This window comes from Vombatus ursinus, unplaced genomic scaffold, assembly GCF_900497805.2.
Source record: "Vombatus ursinus unplaced genomic scaffold, bare-nosed wombat genome assembly UNPS02014808.1, whole genome shotgun sequence".
Classification (NCBI taxonomy): domain Eukaryota; kingdom Metazoa; phylum Chordata; class Mammalia; order Diprotodontia; family Vombatidae; genus Vombatus; species Vombatus ursinus.
Genome location: NW_020954586.1, coordinates 5973641 through 5990683, shown reverse-complemented (window position 1 = coordinate 5990683; position 17043 = coordinate 5973641). Strand labels below are relative to the sequence as shown.

General features: G+C 51.6%; 1 protein-coding gene across 6 annotated transcripts in view; it reads right to left on the bottom strand.

The window, feature by feature from the left end:
• Positions 1–17043, bottom strand: part of VPS8 (VPS8, CORVET complex subunit) — a 185225-nt gene that overhangs the window by 108860 nt on the left and 59322 nt on the right. For all 6 annotated transcript variants that reach the window (XM_027875404.1, XM_027875405.1, XM_027875409.1 and 3 more), the window contains exons 17-21: positions 16596–16631; positions 15989–16079; positions 15599–15645; positions 13692–13781; positions 1682–1728 (exon numbers count right to left, since the gene is read on the bottom strand). In XM_027875404.1, the coding sequence (XP_027731205.1) occupies positions 1682–1728; positions 13692–13781; positions 15599–15645; positions 15989–16079; positions 16596–16631 (311 nt within the window). The remainder of the gene's footprint in view (positions 1–1681; positions 1729–13691; positions 13782–15598; positions 15646–15988; positions 16080–16595; positions 16632–17043) is intronic.

Here is a 17043-nt window from a genome sequence, read left to right as displayed (position 1 = left end):
GAAAGAAAGAAAGAAAGAAAGAAAGAAAGAAAGAAAGAAAGAAAGAAAGAAAGAAAGAAAGAAAGAAAGAAAGGAAGGAAGGAGAGAGAAAGAGAGAGAAGTGGGAGGAGAACCAGACTAAATGGAATTTTTGAAACTAGGCCAAATTATGAAAATAAAGAACACGTCTTTAAAACAAAATGTCTCATTACCTTGTCCCAAAGCTGGTTTGCGTAAAGAATTTAATTCAAGTTTCAAGAGATGGGTATCTATGAAGAACTGCTTTTCATGTCCACATGAAAACAAATGTTTTCCTTGCCCTGAGGGGCTCACGATGGAAAGGAGGATTATAGACACATGTGTGTGTACTTACACACACACACACACACACACACACACACACTTGATTTTAATATTTTGGCTCTATAGTTAAAAGGAAATGTATAAGAAGAAGTGAAAAAGAGAAGGGAACTTAAACCCAAGAAGTCTCCTGCTTCGTGCCCAGAATTAACCAAGGGGAGAGCAGATGTACAGCTCTGGGAAGGGCTGGGCAGCTTTGTCCTTTGTCCCCCACGGAGCCCTGTGTCCTTCTGCCGGCCAATGGTGGGCAGGGATGGGGTGGGGGCTGAGAACCTTTGGCCTGTGCTCGCCTAAGATGTAAGCTCTCCAGCAGTCTCTGCCTTTTCTTGGATTATCTGTGCTCTCTACCTGTTTGCATGTGCCCTCCCGCCTTAGACTGTGAGCTCCTTGAGGGCAGGGTCCACTTTTTGCCTCAGCATTCAGCACGCTGCCTGGGATGGAGTAAGTGCTTAATAAATGCTCACTGACTGACAGACAGGAGTTGAAAAAGTATTATCCAATAACGGTGAAAAGGGAAAACGTGCTCTCTCTCAGGAGCAAGCTACCCCAGACCTTGCCGGCCGGCTCGGGGACAGTTACTACACGGCTCAGTCTATGACTTCATGGCATCCTGGACGTGGTGCAGGGCAGGCCATTTCAGGCCATTTACAAAGGGGACATGAAGGAATGGGGCAGGGGGGTGTCATACCATCTGTAGCCCATATTCGAGCTCAAGCCTTCTGCCCTGGGATTCAGGGGGGATTCTGTCCAAGGTTTCAGGCTGGTGAAAACGCTCTCCCCCACACCTTTAAATGCCCTTGTGTCTGCTCTGTATGCATTTTAGATAGACCAATCTGTGTGCAAGCTGTTACTCAGAGGAGACTGTAAGTCCCTGGGGGGCAGGGACTGCTGCTGTTAATGGGTGAAGCCCCAGCCCCGAGCACTGGGCCTATCACGTATGTGGAAGATGCCGCAGGGCACGTGAGAAGGACCATGACCCAGGTGGAGGAAGGTGGAGCGTTGGCGTGACTGCGCACCTAAGCGGCATCCAGAGGATTCGTTCAAATTAGATTCTATGACAAAATGACAGGTTTTCTCCTAGAGGGAGCTGTCAGAAACTGGCTGTTCATGTTCTATTTGTGAAACGTCTCCTCGCTGTTCAGCATCAAGTCTTGTGCTTGTGGGAGGACCAGAACCCTCTGCTGGGCTTTGGGGCACTCCGGACGCCCCAGAGGAATGACTACTGGGGCCAGGGTTAATCTACATTAGCTGAATGGGCAGAAGTGGGGTAAATTCACCAGCACAGAAGCATGCGAGCAGGCAGGGGCCCTTGCAGAGGTGTGCGGGCCGCGCTCTTACCCACCTGCGCTGCAGCCGAAGGCAGTAATCGACGACAACGGGCACCGTGTCCTGTGGAGGGACCAGAGAGAAGGCGTTAGATGGCCGCCTCTGCTTAGGAGACAGACACACCGCCAGATCAGGGCATCTGAGGAAGCTGCCATCGGCCCACAATTGGCCGGGATCTCCCGTGCCAGCGCTCCACGAGCTGGTTCCACGTCCCCGCATGACTACCGAAGGTGGAAGGGCACCATCTGGCGCCCCCTGAAGAACAGGAGCAGCCACAGTGGCATGCTAGCTGATCCCCCAGCCCTGCAGGGGGCTGCTAGGATGCAGCTGTGAGCAGGACCCTGGTCCGGGGGGTCAGGGAGACCTGAGTTCAAACCCTGCTTCAGAATCTTACCAGCCCCAGGGGGCTAGGTGAGCTGGGTTCCTTTCTAGGCCTCAGTTTCTCCAACTGTAAAATGATGCAGCAGCACTCCATGGCCCAAGGTCCCTTCCGATGCCCCATCTAGGATGCCACTCTAATGGCCGGCCAACTCTGATGGCCGCTCAGAGGGAAGGAGAAGCCCTCGGAGCATGCAGAACCTGAGAAATGTTAGAACCGAGGGTCCATGGGCATTATGAGCTACAAGGGGTCTCCCAGCAAGGGGTGTGTGCATGTGTATGTATAGGTGTGCACACACATGAGTACATACGTGTGTGTATTGTACACACGTGTGTGCATGCCCAGAAAAGTTGCTGGGGTCACAGAATGACTGGTCACCTCTCCTTAGCCAGAGGAGTGTTTGGGGTTGCTCCACTCCTGCTATGGTAACTGCCCTGAAGGCCAGCAGAGGGATTCACACCCACGACACGGGGCTCCTCCCAACAGGCATTGTTGTATCCCCAGTGTACAGATAAGAAAACTAAGGGTCCTCGAGGTTAAAGGGCTTGCTTGCCCCCCGTCCCACATTTCTCCTGACTCCACCAGGCCAAACTTCTCTGACCTCAAGGAAGCCTCTGGTCCTGCTGATGGAAGGCGAAGGACCAACGTTCTTAAGCCACTCATCTTCACACTGGGCCTCCCTGGCTCTGGCTCTGCCTTCTCTAGAGTCCACAGGGAGCCCCAGGGGACCGCTCTCCCTTCAGGACAGTCTCTCACCTCTCCATCCTCTACCACATTCCACAAGTCACTCGTAACCTTCATCTAAGTCCCATCCAACCAAACAAGCATTTATTAAACCACCCGCTGGGCTCTAGGAGACACCTACCCAAGTCTGTGCCCTCCAGGAGCTTATGTTCTACTAGGAATGCCTGTTCACAGAGAAGTAAGGTCAGCCATGCACAGTACACTGTGACCGGGAATGGGGGACGGAACGCTCACCACTGGGAGTGGGGGAATCAGGAAGGGCCCGTGGAAGGAGGTGGTCCTCCAGCTGAGCCCTGACGGGATCCAGGGGCTGCCAGAAGGGGGAGCATTCCAGCAAGGGGGACACACGAAGTTCATGCAAAGCCACGGATCAGGAAATTGATGTAGCCAGGGAAGAGCCCCAAGACAGCGTGGCTGGACTGAAGGGTACAGCAGGGGAAGTGTGGGCCACTGGGCCAGAGTCCCATCACGAAGGGCCTTCAATGACACACAGAGGAATCTATGATTGATCCTTAAAGACAAGAGGGCTCAGCAATGCCAGGATCTAAGACGACTCTGAGAGACTCACGATGGGAAATGCTTCCACATCCAGAGAAAGAACTACGGAGTCCGAATGCAGGTCGAAGCAGTCCATTTGCTCGCTCTCTCTTTTTTTTTGTTTCTTCTTTCTTGTGATTTCTCCCATTGGTTATAATTCTTCTTTACAATGTGACTAATGTGAAAATATGTTTAATATGAATGTATATGTAGAGCCTATATCAGACTGCATGCCTTCTTACGGAGGGGGAGAAAATTTACAAATCAAAATCTTATGGAAGTGGGGCAGCTAGATGGCGCAGTGGATAGAGCTCCAGCCTTGGAGTCAGGAAGACTGAGTTCAAATCCGGCCCCTGACACTTACTATGTGACCCTGGGCAAGTCATTTAACCCCGCTTGCCTCACCAAAAGGCAAAAAAAAAAAAAAGAAAATCTTATGGAAGTGAATGTTAAAAACTAAAAACAAACAAACAAACAAACAAATAAACAAACAAACAAATAAATAAAAGACAATAAGGAGTCACTAAAGGTTTCTGAGGAGAAGAGGGCCGGCTCACCTCTGCCTATTAGGAATATCAGGTTAACTGCCAGAGGGAGGATGGATGGGGACGCAGGGAGCCGCCTGATTGGGCAGTGAGGGCTGGAACAAGGGTACTTAGAGCATGAGGGAAAGAAGGGGGGCAGGTGGAGGAGACGCTGAGGGGGATGGGGGACTGATAACTGGATGCCAGGTGTGGGAAAGCAAAGCCCTAAGAATGGCTGCAGTGGCCTCAGACCACGTGGGTCATTTAGGAAAAGTGATGACTTAAGGGGGAGAGATAATGGGTTCTGTTTGGATCTGCTGAGTCTGGAAGGCCCAGGGACCATTCCAAGGGGCGGGGTTACAGAGACACCTCGAACCCAAGACCAGGGCTTGGCAAAAGTATAAGGGTGACTGGACAAATAGCTCCGGCAGTCATTCCATGGAGTGGTTCACGGAAGTCTTGAAGTCAGCCAGTCAATGAGCACTGATTAAGTGCTCACTATGTGCCAGGCAATGTGCCCAGGGCAAGGATACAAAAAAGGGCAAAAACAATCCCCACCCTTAAGGAGTTCCCAGTCCGATGTGGGATGTCTGAGTGACGGGAGCTGGGGAGAGGAGAGAAGAAGGAGTTCCAGGTGAGTGGTCGCCATGTTTTTTACGCAGTGGGAGGCCAGGTTCTCAGCTGAGAAGGTGAGGGGATGCAGGTGTTTAAGGAGAGAGGAGAATCTCAGGGGGAATGCTGCTGACAGCAGGACAGGGAACTGATCAGGGAGAAAGACAGCGGCTGCTCTGCTTGCAGTGGGGGCCCAGTCTCCATTAGAGAACACGCATTTGTGCTGGACTCAGTCGGCCAGTTTGGTGATTTTCTCCAGCTCTGTTCAGCGGCACAAAGAGCCAGGAGGGGGCTCCTGGGTATGACACCAGGCTGGGGTTTGTGAGAGTGCAACGGGCCGAGGGGTTCAAGGAGAGAGGACAGTCTAAAACTGAGCTGGTTCAACAGAAAGGAGGAAAGTGTGGCCAGAGCTGCCTGCTGACCCAGAGGGAAGGGCCGGCGATCACGGGAGCGGCAAGAAGAGGCTTTGGGAAAGATGGACGATGAGAGAGTCAAGGCAGATGAAGGGATGTCAGAGCTTGTGGCCAGAGAAGAGCGTGACCGGACAGAAGAACACGTCCCCAGAAGGGGATGGTCAACTGTGTTCAATGCTACAAAGAAGGAGAGAAGACGGGGACCTGAGGAAGGGCCGCAATGCGGTTCTCTGAAGGACGCCACACAAGTGGGACAGCCAGCAGCAACCAGGCTTCGCTTTTTCCCCCACCTTTGCCTGGGTTAGAAAAAGGGAGATGGATTTGACTTTCACGCTTGGACTCGATTCAATCCCACAGGGTTTCCATTTTCTCGTGTACGCTGCAGCATCCATAAACTTTGCTCTGGGCTTAGGGGTAAAGGGTAGAGAAACGCCAATGTGGGCACACAAGGATGAGGGCGGAGGAACGGCGCTCCAAATAATAGAAACAAACACACTCGGACTCCCATCAGCTCAGGGCGATTTGTTCCAGTCCTACCCAGAGGATGGGGATGAGTCTGGACGATCTGGCGCCCGCTCGATCCGAGTTTAAGGTAGAGAATTCTACAGGACCCGCGCTAGTCAACGACAACAGACGTGGGTCTGACGCACTGCGGTTTCAGACCTTCCTGCTGGATCGTCACGGAAGCCCTCTGACACAGGCGTGGAAGGCGGTGGGAAAAGCGTTATGAGAGATGAAGGATCTGAGATTCAGGAAGGTCACAGAGGTCACACAGCCAGAACCTCCTGGTCCACAAGCATTCTGAGAAGTTCCTGCCATGTGCGAAGCACTAGGCTACAGAGGCACAGAAGAAGCCTCCTTGTTTCTGAAGGATATTGAGTTCTACTGGAAAACAGCACACATACACATGAATAAATCCAAAGTACATAAAGCATGTAAAGGCAGAGTAATCTAACAGGGAACCACAGGCAGGTGGACCAGGAAAGGCTCGTGCTGGAAGGAGGAGGCCCTGGTAATGCTCTGTGAAGTCTCTAAGAGGCTGTGGGGAGCAGGGCGGGCATCCCGGGAATGAGGCCAGGTGGTGCAAAGGCACGTGGCAGGAGAGGGAATCATGTGGATAAGGAACAGTGGCCGGGTCAGTTTGGCTGTGACAGCGCATAAAGGTGTAATGTGTGATGGACTAGGAAGGTGGTTTGGAGACATATTATGAGAGCTTTAAATGCCAAACAGACATTTGTGTTTTATTCTAGGGGCAATTGGAGGCTGAGGGCATGACAGGCTCCAATCGGTGTTTTAGGACTATTAATCCAGTAGCTGTGTGGATTGGAGGTGGTGGGGGAGAAAGGAGATGAGGCTGCATGGTGGAGAGAAGGGGAAGGATGCAGTAGATGCCCTGGAGGTACCATCAACTGCACCTGGCAACTGCCTGGGGGAGGGCAGGTGTGAGGGAGCCTGAAGGGTCAAGGATGACTAAGGCTACGCAGCTGGGAGACTGGACGCATGGCAGCGCCTTCAACAAAGCAGGGAAACTTTGACTGTGGAGTGGATTCCATTTTGGACAGGCTGAGTTTGCTCAGGGTTGGCACTTGGGAGAGAGATGGCCCCTCCTACAGATGATGACGGGATCCTCACGGAGGGGGCAGAGAGAATGAAAAGATGGGGGCCCCCGGCACTCTGTCCACCCACAGTTAGGAAAGGGCATAGAGACGATGGGCCAGCCAAGGCCAGCGCCCTCTCCGCCACCGTGGAGGTCCAGACTTGTGACTGCCTCTGCGAAGGGAACTCCCAGTGTAGAGACATCTCTAAAACTTACAGTACTGGAGAACTGCTTGGGCCCACAGGACTCTGTAACTTTGCCTATGGGTAGACAGCCAACAGGTGTTAGGGGCAGACTCGAACCCAGGTCTTTCTGACTCGGAGGCGAGGCCTCTTTCAACAATACATATACACTAAGATATTTATCGCAGCACTCTTTGAGACAGCAAAGAACTGGATGGCCACCAACTGGGGGATGGCTACAAACGGAGATACATAAGCCTCCGTAATGGAACATTTCCAAATGTCAGAAATGGTGTGTGTGATGACTACAGAGAAGGATGGAAAGATCTACAGCAACAGATGCAGAGGGAAGTCGGCAGAGCCAAGGAAACAACACAGTGCAACCATGCTGCAAATGGAAAGAACAATCACACACAAGAAGTTCGATGTGAACAACACCAGATGACAAAGCTCAAACGCGCCGGCCTCGAACAAGGAGCGCTGAGAGGAGGCATCCCATGTGCCTCAGGTTTAAAGGCTTTTTCAATATCTCAATCAGCAGATGTTTTTTCTCTTTAAAAAACGCTATTTGTTACATGGGAAGGCTCTCCGGGAGGGAGGAAAGGGACATAATGACGATGTAAGAAACAGAAGACATCCACAAAAACTTATTTTTAAAAAGTCAACTGTCAGCTGAGATACTGAAAAAGACACACTATTGGGAAAGGACCGATATGGCGGACGTTCCTAAATGGCTCTGACTTTCTCCAGAGATTCAGCATCCCTCCTGGGTGTGAATGCTCAATTCCAAAGACTTGGGTTTACCCCTTCTTGCTCTGTCCAGACTCCCCCACCCCCTGGGATCTGACCTGCTCTTTGGCCTGGAGGCCTGTCCAGAAGCATTCCTTAATCACACTCTCACCCCACCCACCTGGATTCTCATCTTCCAGAAGCTATTAGGCCCCACCCAACAAAATCACAAATCAGGGGTTAAACAAAGTGAAGTCAAAGTAAGGTCCTGGAGGGAGGGGGCTGTTTACTTCCTGGGTTTGCCTTTCAGCACCTAAAAGCACCAGGAATTAATAAATGCTTGGTGAACTGAGGTGAATTTCTTCACACGTTTCAAAAGCAATTACTTCACATAATTAGAAACATGCTAGGCAACACTTGATGTAACTATGGATACTTTTCTTAGTTACCTAGAGCTTAGATGATGAGAAATAGCTCAAACAGACTTTTTGGTTTCCCGAGGCTTAAAGAAAAAAGAGAAATTGGTCTCTGATGTCTAATGGAAGCAGAAAAGCCGTGCAAAGAGGACATGAAGCTTAGAGTCCAGAGTCCCCAGGCCAGGCCCACCAGTGATCCACGTGGCTGAAGTGAGAAGATGAGGCCGCAGATCTGAAGGGAGGCCCTCAGCCTAAGGGTCCCCGCCTGTGCCTCTGGCCTCATCAGTGGATCAGGTTGAGAACTGTGGGAGCAAAGATGCATAGACGTCTGAGCTTTCTGGAGGAGAGCAATCAATGTTCCTTTTATATTTATCCACAGAGTGGACAAGGTGAGTGGAAACTGTAGATTTAAACATTCTTACTGGCATTCTTCATAGAAGTGCCCCATCTCCTCCTGGAATGCGTTGGAGACCCAGAAACCACCTTTTCCAAGTTCTCAGGAAGAAGCCAAGAGAGTGGGATGGAAAGCCAGGCCCTCCCCTCCTTCTGCACCTGCTCCCTCTCTGCTGCCAGGGCCTTGGACAGAGCTCCCACTCCCGCCTTCGCACCCCTCTGGCACCTGCCTGCCTAGCACATGCAGCCCAGCTGCAGGCATGGAGCCCCTTGGAAACCATTTCTCCCAGGAAGGTGTTAACTAAAATAGTAAGCATTTTTTAAAACCCCAAAAGACCTTAGTGTGCTTAATATCCTTAAAATGCAACCAACTCAGAGACAGGTTCAGATTTCGGTAGAGTTCTCAGTCCCTCAGAAATAATTAATCAGGTTGTCTGGCTTCCCCCCATGTATCATCCTCTCTCCTCTTCCTTCCTCCACCTTGAGTCTCCCCCTTTGCTGGTTTGTTCCTTGCGGCCTAAACACTAAAAACCCTTTGCTTAACCCTGCCATCCCCTCAGGAGAACGACTGGTTTCTCTTCTCCCTTCTCTTTCACTTCCAAGCTCCTGGAAAGAAGCTTCCACCTTCCCTGTCGTCGTTTCTCTACGTTACACTCACTGCTCAGCTCCTCACAGGGTGGCCCCTGAGACTGCCCTCTCCGAGGTCACCAAGACTGGCTAGCAGCTAAGTCCCGAAGCCCTTCCCTGACGGGTCTGAGCATCCATTCCAGTCCTTACCATTTCTACCTCCTCTGTCCAGTCTCTAACCCGGGGGGCCCCAGGCTCTGTCCTGGGCCCTCTTTCCTTTTCTCTCTCTGTTTTCTTCCATGGTGACTTCATTTGCTCCCATGAGTTCTGGTACTGTCTCTATTCAGATGACTTTCAAATCCAGTTCTCCCTTCACAAATCACAGCCTTAATCCCGGTATTTGATCTCCAAGGGGTCCATGAACTGGGAGGGGAAAATACTACATGTCTACTCCAATATAGTTTCTTTCCTTTTTCTTCCGGCTTATTTTGTATTACGCATTTAAGAACGCCCTTGTGGGAAGGGCTGCTCTGGCTTCACCAGCCTGCCGCCCAGATGCACAGCCCGTGGCCAAATCTCTCCCCTGGCCTCCGGACATTTGGGTCTCCAAATGTCTCCTGGGCCTCTTGGATCTGTCCTTTGACCCTGGGCTTCTGTTGAGGGCAGCAACATCTACCTGGTCACCCAGGCTCTGCCCCTCACACCTGTCCCTAGCCCTTCACTTTCTCTTACCCTCCAGATCACATGGTTTGCCAACTCCTGCCAAATCCACCTCCACAACACCCTCTCTAGGTAATGGCTGGAGTCCTGGCCTCAACATCAAAGTGCCTGATTTCAAATCACAGCTCTTACATTTACTAGCAGTGAGACCTTGGGGAAGTCACTTAAGCTTGCTTGGATCCTCAGTTTTTTCATGTGTAAATGAGAATAATACTTATGATGCCTGCCTCACAGGGGTGCTTGGGCAAAAGCACCTTGCAAACCTTAAAAATGCTGTTTTAATCAATGTGATTTTTACTGTTACATTCACCAGAGGACAGTGGAAAGAGCACTGAATTTGCAGTCAGAGGACCTTTTTCGAAACCCACCTCCGCCACATTCTAGGTGACCCTGGGCAAGTCATTTAACCTCTCCTTGAGCCTCAGTTTCCTCATCTGTAACGCGAGGGAGGTTGGACTAGATGGTCCCTTAGTCACACGATCTTGGGCACCCAGCCCTTCTCCCTGCTCCCAGGGCTCCTGCCTCCACCCAAGACTCGTCCTCTCTTGGGACTAAACCTCAGGCTTCTGATCTCTTCTCTCTTCAGCTCATTTTTATGGATCTGTCTCAGCCTGAGGCTGACCACAGCACAAGCTCTTCTGCTCAGGGCGTCCAATGCCTCCCTCCCATCTCTGGGATCAAAGAGTAACTCTTGAGCTTGGGACCGAAGGCCCTGCAGCACCTGGCAGCCGGATCTGCCAGCATTATTTAACACATTGTTTGCACACCGGAGAAGCCGGACAACCCACTGGGTCCTGAACTGATGTGCCAAATGTCCCCCATGCCTGGCATACATCTTCATCTCTGCCTTTGGGGATCCTTCCTTTCCTTCGAGCCTATCACCACCTCCTCCAGGATCCCTGCCCGGATCCCCCAAGTGAAAGGGTTTCAGTTCCTCAGCCTCCTCAAGTTTTCCGGGAGCACGCAGTCTGAATCTTTCCTTTGCTCTCATCATGCACCATCCTGGAGGGAACTTACTGGTCTACACAACGTCCCTCCACATACAAGCCCCATGACGGCAGGGGCTGTCCCTACCAGCGAGCACACCGCCTCGCAGACACCAAGAGCCTGGCAAATAAACACTTGCTGCACTTAACCGCAAGAGTTCACCTTCCTTTGTGGCACCGGGTTTTTACAACGTGCGCAAAAACCAGACAATGCAGAACCACCGACTGTGATCTGGCCCGTCTTCCCCATCAAGGAGAAGGGTTCTAAAACTGGAAAAATGGGCTAAAAGGAGAACAGAGGGAATAGAAACAAGGTATTTAAGAAGGGAGTGAGAGAGCATTGGGCCCTAGAAAGAGTTCAAGTCTGCAGCCAAGGGAGCAGACGTCCCTTCCCAGGATTTCTTTTTCTCTAGCTTTTTTGTTTGTTTGTTTTTTAGGCAATTGGGGTTAAGTGACTTGCCCATGGTCACACAGCTAGTAAGTGTCAAGTGTTAGGTCTGAGGCTGCATTTGAACTTAGGTCCTCCTGACTTCAGGGCTGGTGCTCTATCCACTGTGCCACCTAGCTGCCCCTTCTCCAGCTTTTAAAACTCAGTATTGTTTGTGAATGTGGCCCCCCACCGCCCTACTCTGTGTGCCATCCCCAGCAACCCAGATGAAGAAGAAGAACACCATTCCAACATGGGCCGACTCCTCCAGCAGTGACCGAAGGCCTGAGAAGCGCTGTCGGCTTGGCCCTGGCCTGGCAAGGTCTGGTGCCAAGGAAGATCCCACAGGTCCGTCAGCCCTCGTGTCCAGGTACTCGGGGTCGTGCCACAGACGGGGATTCGGTCTGGGTCTTGGCGGACTCTGAGCCAGCTTCTTTCTGTGATCTCTCACCTTGTTCCCCAAGCACAAACCCTGCCTCCCTTGTGCCATTTCTCTCCCTTGATGGGGCGCCTGGAGTGGTGCAGCAGGGCCACACATAAGCGGCACAGAGAAATTTCACCACATGTCTCATTCCCTTGTGACCGAGAGAGACAAACCCGAGCTGGGGGACGGCCCTGGGCGGGGGAGCTGTAACCAGGATCCCCCCAGTTAAGGATCCCACCTACTCCCTGGCCCTGGTACCTCATCTGTAAGACAAAGGGGCTGGCCCCGCCAGTGACCACATCCTTTTAAGGTTATTCAAGTATCTTGTTTTAAAAAAGCAAAGGCCACAGACTGACAAAAATGGAAATGGCCCCAAGCCCAAGGGAAATTAATTACCAATCAATACCCAGGCAACAATGTTTACTGGAGGACCAGAAGCAAACTTTAGAGAAACGCTCTTCCCACCCCCCAAAGCCGCCACGGCGAGACAAAGGGCTGGGCCAGCGAAGGCCAAGAGCGCCACCTGCGGGGCAATTGTGCTAGAGCCGCGTCTCCATTCCCAGTTATCGACTTCTTGTCCCAAGCGCTTAATCCCACCGAGAGAGAAGCAGGGCCTCCCTACCCTTTCCTGAACTTCTCATCAGCCCTGCAGCATCTCAGGGGACCTCACAGCTCCTGCGGCATCCCTCCCAGAAAGGCCTTCGACGGCGTTCCTCCAAATGGTCAAACTGAAGATCTCCAATGATGGGGAGGGAAAGAGCGAAGGAAACGTGCATTTACTAAGTACCTACCACGTGCTACTATGTGCCCAGAGAGCTTTACAATGATTGTCTCATTTGATTTTTCACAACAACTCTGGGAGGTGGGTGCTGTTATTATGTCCATTTTATGTATGAGGAAACTGAGGCAAACAGAGGTGAAGTGACTTGCCCAGGGTCACACAGCTAGTAAGTGTCTGAAGCAGGATTTGAACTCAGGAAGATGAGGAGAGAAGGCTCAGAGCAGCCTCTGTGAGAAAGGGAATAAAGAAACAACAGGGGAAGAGGAAAAGGCTTCCTGTGAGGGCCCAGTAGAAAACAAATTCCCAGGGGACGCGTATGGCTTGGCCGTTACTTGGTGGCATTAACAGTCCTGCGGGGCATCTGCTGGAGAGCCTGGCCCTGCCAGCGCTGCCATTTGCCTGATTCCCCTGGACCCTCCTTCCTTTTCGCCTCCTCCAAAGCCCACCTGCTGTTCCCCCCCACCCCCCGCCTGCCCTCTCTCCTGCATTTTCTGTCTCGTCCCAAGGCTAAGCAAGCTGGTCCCACGAGTGAGGGAGGCCCCTCGAGCCCTTCTCCCTTTTCCTCTGGCTCCTCTGGTAACCTGCAGTTGCAGCAGCTGGAAATGACTGGGACCTCAAACAGGAAAACCAGCAGTTTTGTGGCCTCTCCAGGTCCCTGCCGTGGCTCCTTCCACGTCCAAGCTGTAAGCAGCAGGGCACCACCAGGCCTTTGCCCTGGGATGCTGACACCATTTCCTTACTCCCCCCAGACTCTGACTTAGGGTGGGGTCACACTTCTGCGGGGAAGAAGCAAAGCCCCCCCTGACATTCCCTGGCAGCCTGGGACCCCACGGCCATCGTGCCCTTCTCCCTGGGCAAACCGCCCATGACCCAGCTGGTGAGGAGCTGTGCTAGGGGAGGGGCCGGGGTCAGCAGCAATGGTGGCACATGCTGGCTTCAGGGATTGTTAGGTAGGATCCTCCCTGCCCCTCTGAAAACTGAACTTTCCACACACAAACATTCTTTCTGCATCTCCCCCACAGCAAAGGAGTAAAAGGAAAAGCACCCCAGAGCTCCACGGAACACGAGGTACAATTCTCAGCACGGCTCTGCTGCCAGGGCCCACAGTGCTCGGGCCTCCTGGACAACTGACAAGCCTCCCAGCTGCTCCTGGAAACCATATCTTCTCTCTACTCTAGAGCACAAGGGGATCCTGGGAAAGGGGGTCCCCTCCGCAGCTGCCCCAGATGCTGTCTGTGATGTCCTGAGCCTTCCGATTAGCGAGCTCTCGAGCTGATCATTCACCAACCTGACCTCCTGCCCCTCCTGAATGCACCCAAAGCTCTGACACCTCCTGGTGCCTCACAAGCATCCTCTCCCAACCCAGTAAAAAGTAATCAATAGCCCACAATGTTCTGCTCACTTGTTTTCACAGGAAAACCTAAGAATTGATGTGAAAAAAAAAATAAGGCCTAAAAATGTCCTTAAGCAGAAACATAACATCTTAAGAACATTTTAAAAAACTAGAATGTAAAGAAGCTGCCACTAAAATAATTCATACTGATAATACTCCCTGTGAAGAGAGACAACTCCAGGTAGAAGCCATTCAAACATACCTGAAAATGCTGCTCCATCACCTGGATTTTACCCTGGTCTGGGCATTTTTTCAAAGCTCGGTCTGCACAGTGGAAGAGGATTTCAACCATCTGGAAAGAAACACCATTAACATCAACCAGCCTTGCAGAGAATGAAACTACAGTGTAAACGTCCCATCAACATCTTCATCATCATGACCATGACCACTATCACCATCATTGAAATGATTATTAATAACCAATGATTTGGGGAGACTCAGATTCTCCCTTTTCTATTATCCTCATTTCAAGACCTCAGTCTCTGAAGGTTGAGCTGACCTTCTCCTCTATCCGACTCCACCCAACCTTACAAGGATTCTCTAGTCTAAGGTGAATTTCATCCAATCAAGCTTGGGCAGATAGGTCCTTTTGTCTAGACTGCCCAAAGCTGGGGGTGGTCTGTCCAAGAGTGACATGATGTCACACAGCCCCTCAGTGGAGTGAGCTCTCTTCTCTTTGGAAAGTCCACCTCTCATTAACTGTTAACCAATCAGAGCTGACTGCCACCCTCAGGAATACGCATCTTCCAAAATGGTGTATAAGCCATGAGCCCGCCATGATTGTCTTTGGTCTAAGAGAGAGACCATCCTTTTATTAAAATGCCAGCATTATTAACAAAATGATGCAATTACCCAGAAATCACGTCTCTGGAACCTTTTTAAAGACCACATCATCATCACTGTGGTCATTATCATCACTGTCGTTATCATCACCATCACCATCATCATCATCCCTTCCTCTTAGGGTCTGGTCCCTGGAAGCACTTGAGCCCTGGTGGGATGACCTCTCTTTGAGGGAATCTGTACAAGGGATGGATACCTGGACTAGACCACAGGACCTAGGGATCATCTAATCTAGCCTGCATCACTTTGCACATGAGGAAACTGAGGTTCCCAGAGGTTGTGACTTGCCCAAGGAAGAACACAGCCCTCTTGCAGGTATTGTCTCTCCCACAGGAATGTAAACTTCAGCAGAACAGGAGCTGTGTTGTTTTTCTTTGTAGCCCCAGAACTTAGTGGAGTGCCTGGCATGGAAGGAACAGGAGCCCTTGAATGACGGGGCTCAAATTTGAACCCCGGTTCTCTGACTCCTAATCTTGCCACCGCCCCGGGCAGTGTGATAGAATGGACACAGCCCCAGACCTGGAGGCTGGAAGAGCCTGGTTCAAATCCTATGGTGGATATTTCCTATATGTGTGACCCTGGGCAAGTCACTTGATGTCTGCTGCCCCCAGCCCATCTGTCAAAGGAGGGGATGAAGCCTCATGATACCTAAGGCCCTTTCCAGCTCTAAATCTAGCATCCTATAAGCATCTCAAAACTACGTGCTCATAGAATTCACTCCAGAGCAACTGACAATTCTGTTTGAAGGCCGTCTGTGACTCTGGATAATATTGGCTCCTTCTTTGTCCTTCCGGTCACTTCATTGTCCATTCGAACCTTTGCCAGAGAGGGGATGGGGGAGGGGGAAAGATGTCTTTTGTGACCTTTGGCACTGAGCTGGGTGTCGGACTGGATCCATTTTTCCTAAGTGACAACAGTGTTCCTTTGGAGATCTCCTAGTTCTCCTTCAAGGTCGGGGCTCCCTTCCACAAGTCAAGGGTTACACAGCAGACAGAATGTGGGGAGAGCTCCCAAAAGGCCAAGGGTCCCAGGGGCAGTGCTCCCCTCTACCAGTTCCACAAAAAAATCTGATTTCCTGGGACGTGAGGAAACTTCCACCAGCCAAAGGGGTTACTGGTGGGCAAAAGCTGGGAGAGCACTGGAAGTGAGACATGGGGATGAAGCACATCTTTCCCGTCCATAGTAACTCTGGGGCACTACAGCGGAGCCAGGCTAATGCAGCCTGTCCAATCTGGGTGTGCAGAGCACCGTCTGTAGAGAACTCACCCGATCGGCAACGACAGCCTTCCGTTTACTTGCGTCCCCCGACAAGCCTGCAGAGAAACAAAACCCAGGGTGACGCGGAAGCCAATCCAACCATCCCAGTGGTGTCAAGAGGGCCAGGGCTTGGTGGGACATTCCGACAGGGACATGCCTCGGGAAAGCAAGCCCAAACCCCAGGAGAGCAGCCCTTTCCTTTCTTGTTTCCAGTAGCCTTTTGCTCATTAAATCAATGATTGGAAAACGGATGTTTTCTTGAACCGTACCTGCCCCCATCTCCTCTCAGAGTGAATGACCAGGAAGGTGTCCCCCTTCCTTCCTTCCACCCTCTGGTTCATGAGGCATCTGTGGTGCTCAGAGGGACGCCCCAAAAAGGAGCCTGCAGAGACAACTCACCTACGACAGCTTTGGCCTTCCCTTCATGGAAAGACCAGGCGAGAGCCAGGGCCTCTGTCAGACACTCCTGCTTCAGGAGATGGTCCACTCTCTGCAAGGGAACAAGGGAGCATGCTACAGCCCTCCGGGAGACGCCCAGGGTCTGGGATATTGGGCGGACCTGTGTTTCCTCTGACTTCCCCTACGTGGCGATGTGCCGCCACTGAGTCGGCAGAGCCTGTAACCCCCAGCCTTAGAGCTGCCTGGACCACTGAGAGGCCCAGGTCACACCTGCCCCTCAGCCAGCCTGCTCGCCATCCTGGCCAGGCTGTGACTCACATTTCTGTATTGCCTCAGCCTGAGGTCTTTCAGAAACTGCAGCTCATTGTCAGCACAGGTGATTTCAATCACCGGTGTTTTCTATTCTTAAGTCACTATTGTTTTTAAAGAGCTCACTAGTACAATGGCCACATAAATTTGGCCTGGACATGAAAAGACATGAAAATGGGGACCCTCGGCCTTGGCAAACTAAGTCATTTCTTGCTGGATGGTTTGGCCTGAAGATTCCTAAAAGACAAAGGATGAAGTCGCTCTCACTCTGTGACTTCATCTAGTGGCTCAGACTCACCTCTCTCCAGTTCCTCAACGTCATCACGTAAACAGACTGAAACAAGAGAAAACGAGCAGCACATGTCAGGCTCCAGAGGTGAACTTCCCAAGGGTCAAAGTGGTCAAAGTCTCACGGCCTCATGTGCTCAGGCAGTCTTCCTCCTGGCCCAGCTGATAAGTCTCACTGGACAAGGGGGTCAGAGAGCCCTGCAATGACTAGGGGAAGAATCCCACCGAAACGGATGAGCCACAGCTGTGAAGAGGTCTGGAGCGGCCTGAGAGGCCATTTAGGCCAACATCCTCATCTTAGAGATGATAAAAACGACCTGACTTGGGCAAGACCCCACAGCCAAAAGACTCCCCCACCATCCATATTCCACAATCCTCTCTGCAATTACCAACCCTTCCCTCCACCCCCATCACACACACACACACACACACACACACACACACACACACACACACAC